At 47.6% G+C, this 16,987-nt stretch overlaps 2 protein-coding genes across 3 annotated transcripts; both read left to right on the forward strand.

The window, feature by feature from the left end:
* Positions 1 to 1,665: 1,665 nt before the first annotated feature.
* On the forward strand, positions 1,666 to 7,566 carry znf366 (zinc finger protein 366). Of its 2 annotated transcripts, none has more exons than XM_029163827.3 (7): positions 1,666 to 1,821; positions 3,299 to 4,252; positions 4,332 to 4,499; positions 4,599 to 4,749; positions 4,848 to 5,039; positions 6,113 to 6,287; positions 6,368 to 7,566. In XM_029163827.3, the coding sequence occupies exons 2-7, from the start codon at positions 3,306 to 3,308 to the stop codon at positions 6,952 to 6,954; spliced, it is 2,220 nt and encodes a 739-aa protein (XP_029019660.1). In that variant the 5' UTR covers positions 1,666 to 1,821; positions 3,299 to 3,305; the 3' UTR covers positions 6,955 to 7,566. The 2 variants fall into 2 exon arrangements, with proteins under 2 accessions (XP_029019660.1, XP_029019661.1); XM_029163828.3 differs by having other exon boundaries at positions 1,712 to 1,912.
* Positions 7,567 to 10,459: 2,893 nt separating this feature from the next.
* On the forward strand, positions 10,460 to 15,754 carry mrps27 (mitochondrial ribosomal protein S27). Its single transcript, XM_029164061.3, has 11 exons — positions 10,460 to 10,616; positions 10,853 to 10,930; positions 11,478 to 11,548; positions 11,658 to 11,716; positions 12,307 to 12,421; positions 12,940 to 13,018; positions 13,499 to 13,614; positions 13,844 to 13,946; positions 14,058 to 14,200; positions 15,050 to 15,214; positions 15,330 to 15,754. The coding sequence occupies exons 1-11, from the start codon at positions 10,544 to 10,546 to the stop codon at positions 15,576 to 15,578; spliced, it is 1,251 nt and encodes a 416-aa protein (XP_029019894.1). The 5' UTR covers positions 10,460 to 10,543; the 3' UTR covers positions 15,579 to 15,754.
* Positions 15,755 to 16,987: the final 1,233 nt, after the last annotated feature.

A 16,987-nucleotide genomic window follows, 5' to 3' on the forward strand; every position in this document is an offset into this window, starting at 1 on the left:
GCAGCGGACGGGGACGCGGCGCGTTCAGGGTCAGAAACGAGGAAACACGTTTTAGGAAGCGTTTCGTTTGACTCGTGGAATAAACAAACAAGTTTCAAAAGTGGCCTCCAAAGCCTCGAACGGGCTTCATGCTGCTGTGTCCAGATGTGGACTTGGAGGAAGTCAAACCAGATGAATGACACATGAGCACACGCTCCCACGGCTTTCTATTAATAAGTCCTTAATTCTTCACAGGAATTGACGCACACATTGTCCAGGTCTGAGGTTAATTGGTCTTAAAGGCTAATTAACAGCGTTAATGACAGACCACAGTCCATAAAGGACGGTTTCACCTTTTCAATGATATGAGTTCAATTACAGCAGCTCGTCCTGATCCACCATCTGCCGCCACATCACGATCAAAAACAAGCCCCGCGTTAGAGCCAGAGGTGAGAGTGGACATGTGGACTATACCTTTATTTCCATTTCACAATCACAGATAGTCATAAAACGGATCATAAAACATGACTTTAGTAATGAGCACATAACACGGCAGCAGAGCTAAGGGCACGTGTTCTGGAGCTGCAGAGGTGGACCAGCGGACGTCCACAGGAGAGGACCCGTTTCCTGTTTCTGGTCCGTCCTGAAGGAAATGGACACAAATGACTGGAGCGTTCACTGAGTGTGAGCGTTTAGACAAACAACTGTTAACTAAATGTGAGTTAATGTGCTCACATCACACACACGCACACACGCACACGCACACACACACACACACACACACACACACACACACACACACACACACACACACACACACACACACACACACACACAAAGGCAGACCTCTAACCCTTGCTTTAATCTGAATCAAAACGTAAATCTAACCTCAGCCCTAAAGTCACATCTTGACCCGCAAACACACACACACACACACACACACACACACACACACACGCACACACACACACACACACCCTGTACAGTGTTGTCGCTTACACACTAGGACACTCTCGCCTCCTAGTGGCTGTGGTGACACATGACATCTATTTATGGTTTCCTCATTATTAGTGCATTTGGGGACCAAACAATGCAACACTGTACTATCTCTTGAGACAATGCAAACACACAGACGTTGCACCCATCAATGTGAATCACAAGGAAAACACAAGCAAATTTCTCTTCTCTCTCTTTTTTGGTTTATGTGAAATTAAAGAGAAAAAGTTTCACAAAGTGTTTGCTGCAGTTTTTAACTCACACATTCCTGTTAGGCAGGAATATGATCAAGCACAGCATGAACAACTTTGTCTTCCAGTCCCCAAAAGGCTAAAACATCTTATATCTGTGTCCTAAGCTGCTTTGAACTTTCATATTTAAAACAAAAAAATATATCTAAGGTTTTTATGTATTTAAGTTATCTGTCTGTCACAGGCGCTGTGAGCTGACAAAGATTAGGATGATAGTGAGATGCCATTGCTCATCATTGCATGTTAAACATGCAAGTGCACCGTTTTCATGTGAAACATGGGATCTCTGCTCCTCGCGTTCCTCCACAAGCTGTGCAAATTCCTGTTTCATAGAGAAATGGAGATGTCTATCTAGTGTTTCCTTATTTTTCTACAGGAAGGCACTCGGCTTGTTGACTTCCTCTCCCCTCCCTTCCTTCCTTCTCTCCGAAGGTACTCATCTGAAAAATGAGAACAAAGTGATTGTTCCAGTTCTCTTTCTTAAGTCACTTCAAATGCTCTCCGTGGACGGGCGGCTCATTGTCAGCAGAGCTGCAGCGCGAGCAGGAGGGAGAGCAGGCAGGTACGGGAGCAGCAGCAGCCCCTCGGCCAGCTGGTAGGTCGCACACGCAGACGCACGCTCGCACGGCGGTGACTGGCGCGCGGCCGAGGAGGGGCTTCGCCGCAAATGGGCGCATCTTCAGGGGGTGAGGTGATGAAGAGAGGAGAGGAGGAGGATGTTGAGGGGAGCAGCGGGGAAACTTGTTACGCAGCCTCATTCTTTCAGCATCTTATTTGAGATCACGAATAACATTTATATTGTGTTTTATTAGACCTCAGTCTATTACTGCTATTTTATCCGTTTACCTCAATGTGTATTTTTATCATTTATTGATACTGGGAAATATATATGAGAGCTTTTTTACATGTGATTTGACGTGTGATGATTAAGTATGTTAGTTTTTTTAACAAAAAAGAAAAGTTTGTGAAATCGTATTTTAATTTCATGAATATTTGTATCATCCTTGATCATGTCGACAATGAGAACTGTCTGTTTTTTCCATGTTTGTGATCATAAATGGGCTTTGCTTGCTTTCATATCGCTGGTCAACCTGAAACATTTTTTAGGAAGTCCTGTGCGTTGCTGTGCGTGCCATTGTGTAGTCACTGTATGTGGGATGTCACATGTAAAAACAATGAAGTAGGCCGATATGTTTCTCATTGATAAGCACTGAGCTATTCACCGGAATAGAACAGATCTGCGCTACAGAGTTAAGCGCTGTTTAAATGTTATGCAGAAGTAAGACAGTTCCCTCCAGAGCAACAACTTCTTGTCCTCCATCACCAACAACGCAAACCGCAGAGGAGAATTTATCCATAGTTGTGTGACTACGCAACCGTTTGATGCTTATCTGTAATTAAACTGGATTCAATCTAAAACGCACCGCTGAGTTATCGGTGGACGACAATGAGGAGAAGTTGCCCAGTGGAAAAAAAATGAACAGAGCAGAGAAAAGAGATGGAGAAGCGAAAAGTGTGGGGAGGTGGAGGTGAGCAGTCCACAGACAGCTTCCTGATTTCAGGACGGGAGGAGATCTGTGAGAAAGAAAGAAGTGAAAGCTTTCAGGTTGAGCACTGAAAGGTGTGGGTGTTCACAGCTCTGTGTGCGTGTGCCCAGTTACCTCCACAGGAATTTTCTGAGAAGCAGTTTCGTAGCACATATAGAATCAGAGAATCGAAAGAACGTAAAGATATTATATAGTCACAGGACGCCTCCCATTACCAACAATGCCCCTGACAACACATATGACACAAAAAGCCCAAGAAAAGGATGCAAAGTCACTAAAAACAGAGAAAGAGAGACTCACATATAATAATACTAAGACTCACAATAACCAAAATAGGTTAAAATACAACAGAAAGAAGAACCAAGAACACAAAAATAGCTGCAGAGCTGCCACAAGGCAGTAACAACTACCAAGTATAGATATAAAATGAACACAAACGAGTCAATATGTGCGTCTGGTTCATGTGGGTTCACTTTTCTTTCATAGTCGCTCCAAGTCTAAACACTTCTTCTGTTTCTAACGCAGAAGGAAGATGGACGCCGACAGAAGCCGCTTCGCGTCGGGTAGAAGTCCTCACGGCTTCTACCTGAACCCCCCTCCGCTCTACATCAGACCCCCCAAGCTCTCCCCCCCCCCCTTCCCCAGCGCGCCGCCCAGCGGCGACACCTACGGCGCCTTCAACCCCTCCGCGTTCTTCCCCGCGCTCGGGTTCATCCAGAAGGAGGGGTCCCAAAGGCGCAAGAGACCTCCCCTCAAAATGGACGCCGCCGAGGACGAGTCGGACCGAGCGGCGGAGGGGGAGGAGGACAAGAGGACGGTGGACCTCTCGCACGTCCCCTTCTCCCTTCCAGCCCGGCCCGTGCCCTCCCCGTCCCCCAAACCCCTCCCGGGCATGATTGAGCTCAACAGGCTGCAGCTCCACAGGTCGCCGGCGCAGGTCAAACAGGAGCCTCTCAGCCCCTCCCCCGTGTGGCCTCCTTCTCCCCTCCTCCTCCACCCCCCCTATTACCCCCCTCTCCTCCCCTACCCCTTCTTCATGCCCCGGCCCGTGCTGCACCTCCCCCCCGGTGCCTTCTACCCCAAGGGTGACGACGCGCCGCCCGGCCGCCGCCCCCGCGACGCGGCCCCGCGCGGCGCCGGCGGCGGCGCCGCCGAGAAGCTGGGCCTCAGCGTCCACGTGGACGACAGCTACTACGTGGACGTGGGCGGCGAGCAGAAGCGGTGGAAGTGCCGCATGTGCGAGAAGTCGTACACCTCCAAGTACAACCTGGTCACGCACATCCTGGGCCACAACGGCATCAAGCCGCACGGGTGCCACCTGTGCGGCAAGCTGTTCAAGCAGCTGAGCCACCTGCACACGCACCTGCTCACGCACCAGGGCATGAGGCCCCACAAGTGCCAGGTGTGCCACAAGGCCTTCACCCAGACCAGCCACCTGAAGAGGCACATGATGCAGCACAGCGACGTCAAGCCGTACAGGTAAGGCTGCAGCAGCGCCCCCCCCCCCCCCCCCCCCCCCCCCACGGCCCTCATCCTAACGCACTGTACATCCCTGCAGCTGCAGCGTGTGCGGCCGCGGCTTCGCCTACCCCAGCGAGCTCCGCGCGCACGAGCTGAAGCACGAGAAGGGCCAGGAGAACGTCTGCGTGGAGTGCGGCCTGGACTTCCCCACGCTGGCGCAGCTGAAGAGGCACCTGACGGCCCACCGCGGCCCCACGCTCTACAGGTGAGAGGCGGCGGCGCCGCGCGCTAACGGCGGCTAATGCTAATGCCCAGCGTTTGGCACGGAGCGGTGTCTCAGCTACTGCACCCGTTGCGGCCGCAGGTGTGCCGAGTGCCAGAAGACCTTCCAGTACCCGAGTCAGCTGCAGAACCACATGATGAAGCACAAGGACATCCGGCCGTACATCTGCAGCGAGTGCGGGATGGAGTTCATCCAGTCGCACCACCTCAAGCAGCACACGCTCACGCACAAAGTAGGTCCGAGTGCTGCCGGAGGCCGAGGGCGAAATCCACTCATGCTCTCACAATGAAACAAACGGTGGCTGGATGTTTGCTTTCCCTCCCTCTCCAGGGCGTGAAGGAGCACAAGTGTCGCATCTGCGGCCGCGAGTTCACGCTGTTGGCCAACATGAAGCGCCACGTGCTCATCCACACCAACATACGCGCCTACCAGTGCCACATGTGCTTCAAGAGCTTTGTGCAGAAGCAGACGCTCAAGGCGCACATGATCGTCCACTCGGACATCAAGCCCTACAAATGCAAGGTGGGTGGAAGCCCGCACCGCAGGGGGGCTCCGGGTTTTAGGCGCCGCCTTCTAGGAACAGCAGACGCGTGTCAGCGGGCTTCACTAAAGCGCGTCACCCTGTTGCTGTTGTTGTTGCTGGATTTTTACCGCGTTATTGATGACCACACGCGACTTTGCTGGAGCCTCCGCCTCGACCTTGGCGTTCGGTACCGTGACCAGATAGCAGGGAGGCCTTTAGAAGCTGGGACCCTCCTTGTCCATAGGAAGGATATCGCCGCACAAACTGCTTCTCTAACAATGAGCCTCCCCCGAGAGCGGGACCCGCAAATAGACTTCATCTTGCGTTCTCTGCTGCTGGAGGGAGCTTCCTGTTTTCTCACGGTCCTCTTGGACAGTTTACAGTCCCTCTCTCCTCCTGAAGGGAAGGACCACCCTAATAAAAAAGAATGCAGAGGAAGGACAGCGCAGGAGCTGCCCTTCCCCGTTCTCCTCCTGCTCCCGTCGCCGCGCTGCTTCCTCTCCCTCGCGCCGTCGCTCCCCTTGTGTTTTTCTTGTGCGCGAGGAAAAACAGGGATGGAGGGAGGGAGACAGGGCGTGTGTCCGCGTCTGCCGGCGCATTCATTCATGATTACGTGTCCTGCAGCTCTGCAACTGTGCATTCTGAGAAATGAGTCGTCTAATGAAGGAATCGGCTGATGGCCTATTGTTTGTGGCTCCTGAAATAGAGTTTACTACAGGCAGTCGTGGAAAATAACTTCACTGAAGAACTGAGTGCATTGATACGGTTTCTCTAGATCGTGATCCTATCTAACAAACGGTTCCTTTACATTTGAAAAACATTTTGAAAAAAATAATAGTTTGAAATATTTCACATCATAATCACTACACCTGCGGATGATTACCTGATTGCTACAGGCCACTGGCAGATACAGTTTGCCGCTAATGAAGCGTAATTGTTTGACCGATGACTGATAATGAGCACTTAATGAGGTTATAACATTCAAAGCAGCTGCTTATCAGCGGCTGTAATTGGTGGATTTCATCCCGTCGGGGTTCCGTTTGGGTCTAAACGACGCTCTTCTGTCTTGCAGCTTTGTGGGAAGGAGTTCAACAGGATGCACAACCTGATGGGCCACATGCATCTACACTCAGACAGTAAACCCTTCAAATGCCTCTACTGCCCAAGCAAGTTCACGCTGAAGGGAAACCTCACCAGGCACATGAAGGTCAAACATGGGGTCATGGACCGAGGCCTGGATGAACGACGTAGGCGAGCATCGGGGCACACGCCCATTGTATGTGTTTCACACCTGGCTTTCTTTAACCGCTCTCCTCTCTGGCTTCAGTGTTTCGACCCAGAGGCCGGTTCTGCCTGTCCACTCCGATGGGCCTCCTCACTCGCTTCAGCCAGGAGGAGCCGTTCGACCTGTCCCAGAAGCCCCCGGGCCTGCGCCTCTCGCAGTCGGACGGCGAGAGCGTCCCGGGAAGCTCGTGTCAGGAGGAGGACGAGGAGAGCTTGTACAGGAGGAGCCAGTACAGCCCTGAGGAGGACCCGCAGGAGCCGGCGGGGGAGGAGCCGTGCGCCAACGGCCAGGAGAAGGACGGGGAGGGGTCTCCGGGTGGCTCGAGGCCAGACGGGAGTCAGAAACCGGCGTTCCAGCAGAGTTCAGACGGCGAGAGCGAGTCAGAAGCTGAAGAAGCCGCAGGTCCGAGGCTCCCGCAGTCCAAGGCGCCCTACGAGTCTGATGTAGACGTAGAGGAGCAGGCGCGCGGCCGCGACTCCGACTCAGACCCAGAGGCGGCAGAGCCAGAACTAGAGCAGCAGAGCAGGGAGAGCGTCCACGGGGCAGAGAGGAAGCAGAGCCCACCGGAGGCGGAGGGGCGCTCACGTTCCAGTGAAGATGCAGGACCTCGGCGTGAAGATGAGGACTAGAGGCAGGCCGGGGGGGGGGGGGGGGGGGGGGGGGGAAGGGTGCAGTACAGTAGCACCAGCGCCAGGAGAAGACGGACATATTGTGTTTCTCATTAAATAAAAGTGAATACAAAGCTGTGAAGCATGCTGCATGAATCAGACATATCGGTCACTGACAGGGAAGCGGCTTGGAGGTGGGGGAGCTCTGACTGGGCTTTTGTAAATAAAATGCTCAGAGATGTTTATTTTAGATTTTTTTCTACAAATCAGTTTGCAACCCTAACGCAAATATGCAATTTTGCTTTGACCTTTTTGTGTAAATCTACGATCTCAAAAGCCGGAATCATTAACTGTTCAAGCCATTATGTTTGTTTTGTAGTTACTGTATTTTGGTTTTGTTGGTTTGTCGCGCATTAAAAGCAGATGTGACAAAGCTTGGGTTGAATCTGCAACAAATGAACTGTGATTTAATTTAAATTTACACTCTAAAGGAGTTTGCCAGCTCAGTTCTGGGGAGTGACTGTGTTTTCCATGTGTGTGTGTGTGTGTGTGTGTGTGTGTGGTGTAATGTTGTTCATCTGATCATGATTCTGACATAAACATGACAATAAAAATCAGAACCTGTGCAAGGAACGGACTGGCGGCGTCGTTCAATGCCCTATAAATATCAGACATTAAACCCAGCTCTCCGTGAGTCTGAGCCACAGAGTTTCAAAAAGCGTGCTTTTCCTCTGCTGCTGCTCTTTCAAAGCAGAGGAAGAGGAAGAGAAAACACCTCTCCTCTTCTCCCTTTTAGGTTGCGATCAAACGGCGCCGACGGACGCAGTGGGTGTCCCGCACAAAGGCTTCATGCGTGCGTCCGGCTGACTCACGCATTGTGTCTGCTCGCTGCAGAAGCCCCGCAGAATGAAGGCTCCGCCGCGGCCCATCGCAGGGCCGCGTTCCCCGCTTTGACGCGTGACACCTGAGCGCGCGCTGCCAGTTCAGGTAAACGCCGTCATTTCTTGTCACGCCAAAATGCAGAAGAGCAGCTTCTCGTTTTCGCGCAGCGACGACCACCGCGTTCTAAAGGGCGAAACTGCAAACAGTTTGAGGAAGTTCTCACATCCTCCTCTTCTTTCCTCTCCTCACCTACTGCGCACGGTTCGATCCCGGCCGCTGGGGTGGAGCGAAACCACCGAGAGCGACCCCCCCCCCCCCCACACACACACACACACGCACACACACACACGCACACACACACGCACACACACACACGCACACACACACACGCACACACACACACGCACACACGCACACGCACACACGCACACGCACACACGCGCGCGCGCGTCTGGATGCTGTGTTTTGATATTGCTCACAGGTTGTGGCGTCTCTTTAGTTTATTCTGTTCTTTGACTGTGCTTCTGCTGAAGTGAAACTTAGAGATTATGAGAGTCACAGGATGACATGTAAATGCTTGTTTCATGGTCATGGGAGACGATGAAAAGAGGACGTTTTAAAGCACCAATTAAAATGTATGAACAGTCAAGTTTAGCTCCCACACTTAAATAACCCTATTAAATTATTGTTAGTTATATTATTCTATTATACCTATTTATAGCCAAGGAAAACGGAAAGTGTTCCCACTTGAGAGGCTGAAAGAGCAATTTTAAACCGTGTTTATTTTGCAAACTGTACGAATGCAGTACAAAAGTCCAAATCTAAGGGTGTTCCCTGCCTCTCACTCATGGATGTTACTGTGTTTCTTAAATGCTATTTATAACCTTTAAACTCCCAATTTCAAAAGTTATTTTAATCAAACGTTTATCAGCTGATTTAGTTTGTCAACACAAACAGGCGCTGACAGCTGGTGAGTTTAGTTGCAGCTTCATTGAATGTTAACATAACATTTTGATACATCGATGATTAATTGTTCAATTAAAGCCACAAACTACTGGCAGTCGTCATCTTTCGAGCCGAGCGCATGTCTCACAATCACTTTTTCACCACTTAGGAGTTATAACTGTTTTGTTTTGGATCCAACAATGGGATGTCAGGTTGTGTTACAGGGTGGTGCCCATCCTGTTTCATTCCCTTCTGTTACTGTAAGTAGGCAGACACATCACTGCACATTGGTTGTTGACACAAAGACCATGCATAACTACCTGTTTGAATATTATTCAATAATATAATTTTCTGGGATATTTTTAGCATTTCAGATTTTCTCATGGGTTTTACACTGTTGGTCACACATTTGCACATTTTTGCCATTTTGTAACACAGACTTTTTAAAATATTTTTAATTAGACTGTCATAATAAACGCATCTTGTTAAAATTTTTGACTTGTCATGATGACTGTTCTTGCCGATCAGTCCTTGTGTCACATGTCTTTCTGTGTGACTTACCTTTCCAGACACCACACACCACTGTGGAATAAAAAGGAAGCACTGGGGATGCCCGAAAGTGAGATACAGAGAATAAAATCCTCACATGACTGGGCATCTTTTGAGGCTGATTAGGTTTCAGATAAAACCTCTCAAATGAGTGATGTTTTCTACAATGCCAACAAAAATGCAGAGCAGAACTGACCAATATAATAGGTGATATTGAACTGGATTTACTGTTTTATGTGTTTACTCATACTCGGGTTCAGCGTTTCCTGTTTTGCTGGTCAACAACATGGTGCTGAATGTCTTCCACGTTTTTGTTTAACAAAACCGTCCCAACCCAGACTCAACCTGTCACCTCCTTTGACCCAAAGCCAAGGAGCTTACTGTAAATAGCTGCAGGCTGCCTCTTGCATGGAAAACAAAAGCACTGGCTCATTGACAGAGAAGTGAGAGAGGACAACAGGCCAGCGGGCCTCATAGGCGCACATAAGAATTTAGAGTAGACGTAAACCAACTCAGCTCCAGGTTTAGGGCGCTGCCATCCTTCCTGCCTCATTTTAAGGGGGGGGGGCAACTATTTTAAGAGTTGTGTATATTATTTTAAGCATGACTAGACAAATCCAATGTCCTGTTAAGCTTCAGACAGTGATCATCCGTGATGCAGAGCAACAAGGGATGACACGTTTTCATGGTTTTACACGCAAACCTGAACCTCCAGTGTCGTTGTTTCAGTGAATGTAGCAAAACTCTCTTTTTTGTATAAATAGCGCCATCTATTGGCACAAAAGTGCTAAACAACGGCACGAAGAAACGTTATTTAATTTAGTTTATGTGCATTTTAATGTTGACTATTTGTATTGTTAAATACAAATAAACAAAATGTCTAATATAAGTATAGTATAAAAACTACAAAATCACTATGTAAAATGCATCTATCCTGATTGCTTGGTAACATGTGAAGCTTGCTATATATAATAGACAGACTGATTTTTATTTTTTGGGGAATTTAGCAAAGGAAATTTTTATTCATCATTTATAGGTAAACATTTTCTTTAATTATACTGATGTGAATTTTTTTGTCTAAATTTCTTTATTTTCTTCCTGTTGCATTCTTAATACAACATTTAGTTTTTGTTGTGTTCATATTTTTCATAAACTAGTAAATATTTGTTTGCATTGCGTCTTGAGCCTCCTTGTGTCCACCCCCGTCCTGGCCGAGGAATGGTATCGTCCAAAGATGGCGGCCTCCGTGTGGAAGCGGTGTGTGACTTTAGCTGTCAAAGTGAAACGTTTTTCGCCCTCCTCTCCAGGTAGATGCATCTTATATTTGCTTACGATAACGTTACAGTGTGGTTTGATTAATGTTCTTTATTAGGTTTTTGTCTTAGGCCTAAGTTTAGTCCTGATGTCCATGTTTAGCCGGGGGGAGCTGAAGGTTAGCTCCTGGAACGTTGGCTGCTTTTACCTGCTGTCGTGACGCGTATTACCCCATAAACTGATTATTGCATGTAATACTCGTATCTGTCCGACCCGTCTGTCGTTCCAGCCAGAAGGTGGCTGCTTTCGGCAGCCTATACAGACACCAAAGTCTGGGAGGCCATAGAGAAGGACCCCCAGAACCTGGGTAAGACTCCATCCATGGAGAAGTGTCCAGATACTCACACATCACTTTGCAAGCAGGAGCCTCCAGTCAAGTATCAGGCTTTGAGGAGAGTTGAGGAAAACCTGTTAAAAAAAAGTATAAATCGGTCTCCATAAATGTGACCGAGTCCCATAACATCCACAACTATTCTGTTTATTTCTATAATCAGAAATTGTTAAACTAAAAGTGTTTTACATGGTATTTTAGGTAAATCTTAAGTTTGAGTATAAGGCAGCAGTGTGATAACATCTTACAGCCAAGCTTGTTGTGTTACATTTGTAAAGTGTTATTTGCCACATGCTGTGTTTGCATGTAAGGAGCACAGGGTGGCAGTGTAACACTGCAGCCTAGTGACTGTTGTAGAGCAACGCTTCATACTTAAGCTTAAATTAAAATCATTAATACTTCAACTACTCATCATTTGACAGATAGGGAAAAATAGTTTAGGGTCACTGTGATGTTATTTAAGTTAAATATGTTATATGATATGTGTTATGTGCCATCTTAGTGTTGTTCTTAAAAATTTCAGCTTTACTGGCTTCCACTATGGACCGGACGTATGAGAGGAACCTCCCAGTCAGCTCTCTGACTATATCCCGGGTAAACTTTTAAAATCTATTTTAAAAAAACACGTCATAGATGAAGTAATACATTAATTTTCTTACAAAGTTTTTAATTCCTATAAATATTTCTAATGATTGTCTTTCAGTTTGTTGACAACATATCGTCCAGGGAGGAGATAGATCAGGCAGAGTACTACCTTTACAAGTAAGAGAGGCCATTTTTGTCAGATATCTGCTCATTGCTGGTTTGTGTGGTACCAGCTTGGGCGCTTTTGTTGGAATGAATTGTCTGTTTGGTTTGTCTGTTTTGGTTTATGTTCAGTCACATGCTTTTCTTTGTTCGGGGTAACTCCAGACCTTTCCTGTTTACACTTTCCTCTGGAATCTGCACCCATTCTTGTGATTACAAGATTTAGTATATTTTCCAATCTCACTTGTTTGGGGCACATTCATTTACATAAGCGGGTGAGAATTAAATAATGTCCAGTAAGTACCTTTCCTCTTTAGGAACTGGGTAAAACACATAACTGATAATATTGTCATTATGTGCAATGCATTTTGCAGCCCAAGTGTGTGTGTGAACGTCTCTGATGCTTCGGGAACAGTCTTTTGTTCATATAGGATACTGATTGATTCATGTTTGAAATGTAAATAGTTTTCTCTCTGATATAACCATAGTTCAGGTACCTACTAGCACCTGACACTGGCAGCGGGTCCAGACCAGCAGGTCTGAGCCGCCTTTGTGCTTGCACTTCAACAAAGCAAAACTTCAATGGATGTGTTTCCACTCTGCAGGTTTCGTCACAGTCCAAATTGTTGGTACCTCAAAGACTGGACCATTCACAGCTGGATCAGACAGTGTCTGAAATATGGGGCCAAGGAGAAAGCCGTGTACACACTTAGAAACAAGGTAGAAAGCTTGCGTCTTCACACTAGATTCAGCAGTCTGTAGCTGAAGCTGGTGAAGCTTATTCAAATAATCAGAGAACTATGATGGATAAATATGGTCAGGTCAGACTTCTGCAGTTGTTTGAGCAGTAACAGGTTCAACCTTTACCACCCAGATGTAATTTCAGACTGATCTGAGAAGATCAAAAAACAAACAAGTTTGACATTTTCATCCCTGCTTGTGAAAAGAACTGAAAGAATTATGACAAAAGAAGAGCCGTCCAGTCACTGGGGACATATTTAGACTGAGCTGAAACATATTGGGCTCAGTCTGTGACTGCTCTGTTGTTGTTGTTTTAGTTGGCGTCGTATTACAGACTAATTGACTAATTAGGAATCTCGATGTCAGCGATGCATTATATCAAATTGTGGGTGATATTCGTCATATTTACAAAAAGCATCAGCGTTCAGAAATAAATTAAGTAAAAAGTAATTTTGTACATTTGTGGCACAAATCTTCAAAGATCTGTCTTTGTTTAGGTCCAGTATGGAATTTTCCCAGACAACTTCACCTTCAACCTGCTCATAGATTCTTACATTAAAGATGGAGACTTTAAAGGTGAGGATACTTTCATTTTATTTTTCATCCTGCTAAAATATAAAAGCAACCACCTGCAGGTCAAACACATTCCTGTTAAATTTAAAGATGAGTGGGAACAGGCGGTCTGTGAAATCACCCAAAATCAGCTTTCAAACATTGATTTCCTTGTTTGTAAAAGACAGAGGTAAAGAGGAAACCTGATTATTTTTTGTAATAACATGAGACAGTAAATAATACATTTCTCAACAAAGGAAGCACATACAGTACTCTCAGGTGCCAGCTTATTGAGTACACCTGACTGAACCTAACGCAGTTCATCATATGCAGTACAGTTTCCCTTTACTTTACTGGACTACTGTACAGATGCGGTTGGACTAGACTTGAGCCATAGTGTCCACACAGACTTATTAGGTGTGGTGTAAACCCTGATTATACTGATTTATATTGACGTACTGCTTAGGAAACGTACAGCCTTTAATGTCTTGTTTCAATGTGCAGGTGCCTGCTCTGTGGTCGAGGAGGTGATGCTTCAGGAAGCCGTGGACCTTCCCTCCACACAGGTCCTCTCTCTGTACGCGCTGGGCAGTTACCTAGCAACCAGACCTCAGCTCACTGTGAGTGAAAGAGTTGTAACATGGCCGATGTTATGAAAACATATGATCCCAAAATAATATGTTGGGAAACACAATGCATTTCCTTCTGTGCTGGAGTGAAGTCATGGACTTCCTGTTTTTCTGCTGTGAATATTCTAAGGACTTCAATTCATAAACACTCAGTATGTTCATTTTAGAAAATGTGATATGGATCCAGAGGAACATACTCACGCTTTATCACTGCCCTTAGGTGTCCGAGCAGCGGGCCTTAGGGGCATCACTGCTCATCTTTGGACTGAAGCAGGACAATTCTGTGGGCCTCAGTGCGCAGCTACTTGGCAACGCGCTCCTAGGTGTGATCCAGTGTTTCCTCATCCACCAGTTGAATTGGACTAATTGATTCATCCAGCGTTTCCTATTTATGCTGCCTGTCTCATTCATTCTCCTGCCTCTTCCCCGAACAGGCAAAGTGGAGAATTTAAAGGGTATACATGCCGTGTTCAAAGGGATGCCTCTCTTCTGGGGCCACGGATATCTGGACCGAGCTCTTGCTGTCATGGAGACGGTGGTGACCAGTACTGGTGACGCCAAACTGTCCAAAGACACAGTAAGGACAGAGAATACATTTTTGCATTTAAACCAACATCAAAGAAGAAACTTTTCTGTAGGGACATGACTTTTTGTCTATTATTACTTTGACTTAACAATGATCAGACTGTGGCTTCAAATTTAATATTGATTAAATCTTTAAATATAGGTGTCTGTGATTAAAACGCGAGCCTGCCTAGTCTCAAGCGGTAAGCAGTGTTCTGCAAAACAGCATTACCCACAGAGATGAGACGGGCTCCAGGTGGGAGTGTCTGACGCGTGCACTCTCCATCTGCTGAGACTGATCGCACATGCTGTCATCTTGTTGTTATTTTTACATAGACGCATGCACACAGTCAGGTGTAGCAGCTCTAATAAGGCCTGCGCTGTCCAGTTCAATAGTTCAACCTTCTGCCCTAATGAGGTTTTGACGCACCCACAGCGTGTCCGTGAGAACCACCGAGCCCAGTCTGACAGCGTCGCAGCAGTAATGGCGACGAAGCAGACAACAATGCAGGACAGAGAGGAAGTATTACATCCCAAATAAAGGCGCTGGTGACTGTCGCCTCTGGTCACAGTTAATCTTATCTTCCTTAAAGATTAACAGGGTGACTTGTCAAGCAAGGTCTTCAGTCTGTTTCTCATCATTACCTGTCGGTTCTGTAGTCATTCAAGCAGGGAACTGTATCTTTGGTAAAAGTCAAACATTATACTTTCATTCGACTAATTGAATATGCACCGATCAGCCGCGATATTTAGTTCGCCTGTTGGCTTTAATGTTACAGCGTGAGCAAAATGTAATCGACTGGAGACAATAAAAGCAACAGGTGCATTTAAAGCTGAGCGTTGTTCTGTTTGTTCTTTCCAGCTGAGCTACATGAATGACCTGCTGCAGGAGCTGTCTGCAGATTCTGACTCGTCTGGGGAAGAATCAGGAGGCGAGGAGGAGGAGGAGGAGAAGAAAGAAGACCCCATAGACGAAGAAGATCAGGCCGAGCGAGAAAAACTCCCTCAATATGCCAGCAGATTTAAGGTGGGTGTGTTTGTTCAAGCCTTCATTGTAGCTTTGAAGCAACAAACTTGAAAACGACTTTTATACAATTGTACGACAAGAAGTCTCACTATCATCATTTGCCCTGTCTCTGCAGGAGCTGAGCAGCCAACTGGAGTCTCGGGGGAAGGTGGATTCGTCATCCTTCCAGGCTTTAGTGTCCGCTCTGGCCCAACAGAACCTGGCTGCGGCGGAGGAGGCCGACCTGGAGCGGTACGCGACCCAGGTGCAGGCATGGGAGGCCGAGAAGAGGCAGCTGGTCCAGAGAGAGCAGGAGCTGAGGGAGAAGGCCGAGCAGGAGAAACAGAGGCGCTTGGCTGCCAGGGCTGCAGCTCAGCAGGCGTGAAGGCAGCGAGGGAGGAGGTGAATTTGCATCACGGAACTTTCAGCTGCGTGTGACGGCGTAGGACCATAAGGAGCGAGGGTTAAGAACTGTCACCATTTCAATTCTGCTGCAGTCCCAGGTTTTGTAAATATCATGTCTGCGAGAATGATTGTCAATAAAACTAATGTTCATTTTCATTTCTCTCAGAAATACTGTGTCTTTTCAGTTGGGTCTGCCTGGAATGATATCATCACTGGAACAAATGCTCGCATCAATTGTTGCGCTCGATCGTTGGGTGACCTCACATAAGCAAAAGGCTGAGGAAAGAGCTTCACATCCTCTCACTCCTTTTCCTCTGTGTGTGTGTGTGTGTGTGTGTGTGTGTGTGTGTGTGTGTGTGTGTGTGTGTGTGTGTGTGTGTGTGTGTGTGATTGTCTCTATCCTTTAATTAAAGCATCTTTAAATGTTTTCCTCACGGGGCAAAGACGAATTAGCTGGAAGCCCACGTCTTGTCTACATGTCTAATGCAGACAGGGCAGAACTTGGATTGTTTTCACGGTGCAGAACGAGAAGCTAATTTGCTGCTGGGGCAGTGAACACACTGTTGCAGCTATTCAGCATTCAGAGCATGATCGTGGGAAACGGCCTGGCATGCAGTGAGCAGCACTAGACACGGAAACAAGAGCCATTGTGACCCCAAAGCTCCTTAGCCGCAGCTTTTCTTGGAGTGAATACGATGCCTCATAACTTTCACTCAGTGCCGTCTCGCCAGGAAACAGATGCCTTCTCCTGTTGACCAGTGGTAAATGTTGAGCGTGTGGAGGTCTGTTTCCCCATCACGCATCACACCCGGCCCGCGGTCGTCTGCGCCAACACTGGCCGAGAAGCGCCCGCGATGGCCCGGCGTCAGGAAGTTTGACATTCACCTCACTGACTATCTGAGCCGCTCCAGTGGCTCCGGCCTCCGCTGAGTGGAGGAGGACGGCGGTTGCAGGGCGACGCGGGAGCGCCTGACGGTGACACGGCTCGGGCGCTTTGTGGAGAACAAATACCGCAGCAGCGCGTCCCGCGTCTAATCTCGGCTCTGGAACACGCTGTCCCCCGAACAGTCCGTTCCTCAGAGCGCTTCTTTTGACTCTAACCACAGGTTTATCTCCCTGACTTCGGTTTTTCAGCCCTTTATCCGGCCGCTCGCCGGACTCGTCAGCAGCTTCGGGCGGCTGCTCCTGTGCGGTGCTGATTGCAGGATACGCGGCTGCTGCTGGTGCTGCTCTTCTGCCGCCCGCCCCCCAGCAGCACAGGGACACATTCATTTATCTCTCGTGACTCATCAAGCTCAGCTGCTTCATATTGAATCCTTTAAAGAGCCGTGTAAACAAATAATGCCTCATTCGACCGTCTGTTTGTTTAGAGGGCGCTCGTGGCTTTTA

Source organism: Betta splendens, chromosome 9, assembly GCF_900634795.4.
Source record: "Betta splendens chromosome 9, fBetSpl5.4, whole genome shotgun sequence".
Classification (NCBI taxonomy): domain Eukaryota; kingdom Metazoa; phylum Chordata; class Actinopteri; order Anabantiformes; family Osphronemidae; genus Betta; species Betta splendens.

What these genes read in the sequence shown, in the direction of transcription:
- mrps27 (XM_029164061.3), top strand. Translation starts at nt 10,544, where the DNA reads ATGGCGGCCTCCGTGTGGAAGCGGTGTGTGACTTTAGCTGTCAAAGTG. An exon ending in GCTCTCTGACTATATCCCGG is followed by an intron (nt 11,549 to 11,657) that starts GTAAACTTTTAA and finishes ATTGTCTTTCAG; the next exon opens with TTTGTTGACAACATATCGTC. An exon ending in AATATGCCAGCAGATTTAAG is followed by an intron (nt 15,215 to 15,329) that starts GTGGGTGTGTTT and finishes CTGTCTCTGCAG; the next exon opens with GAGCTGAGCAGCCAACTGGA.
- znf366 (XM_029163827.3), top strand. Translation starts at nt 3,306, where the DNA reads ATGGACGCCGACAGAAGCCGCTTCGCGTCGGGTAGAAGTCCTCACGGC. An exon ending in TCAAGCCCTACAAATGCAAG is followed by an intron (nt 5,040 to 6,112) that starts GTGGGTGGAAGC and finishes TCTGTCTTGCAG; the next exon opens with CTTTGTGGGAAGGAGTTCAA. An exon ending in CCGAGGCCTGGATGAACGAC is followed by an intron (nt 6,288 to 6,367) that starts GTAGGCGAGCAT and finishes CTCTGGCTTCAG; the next exon opens with TGTTTCGACCCAGAGGCCGG.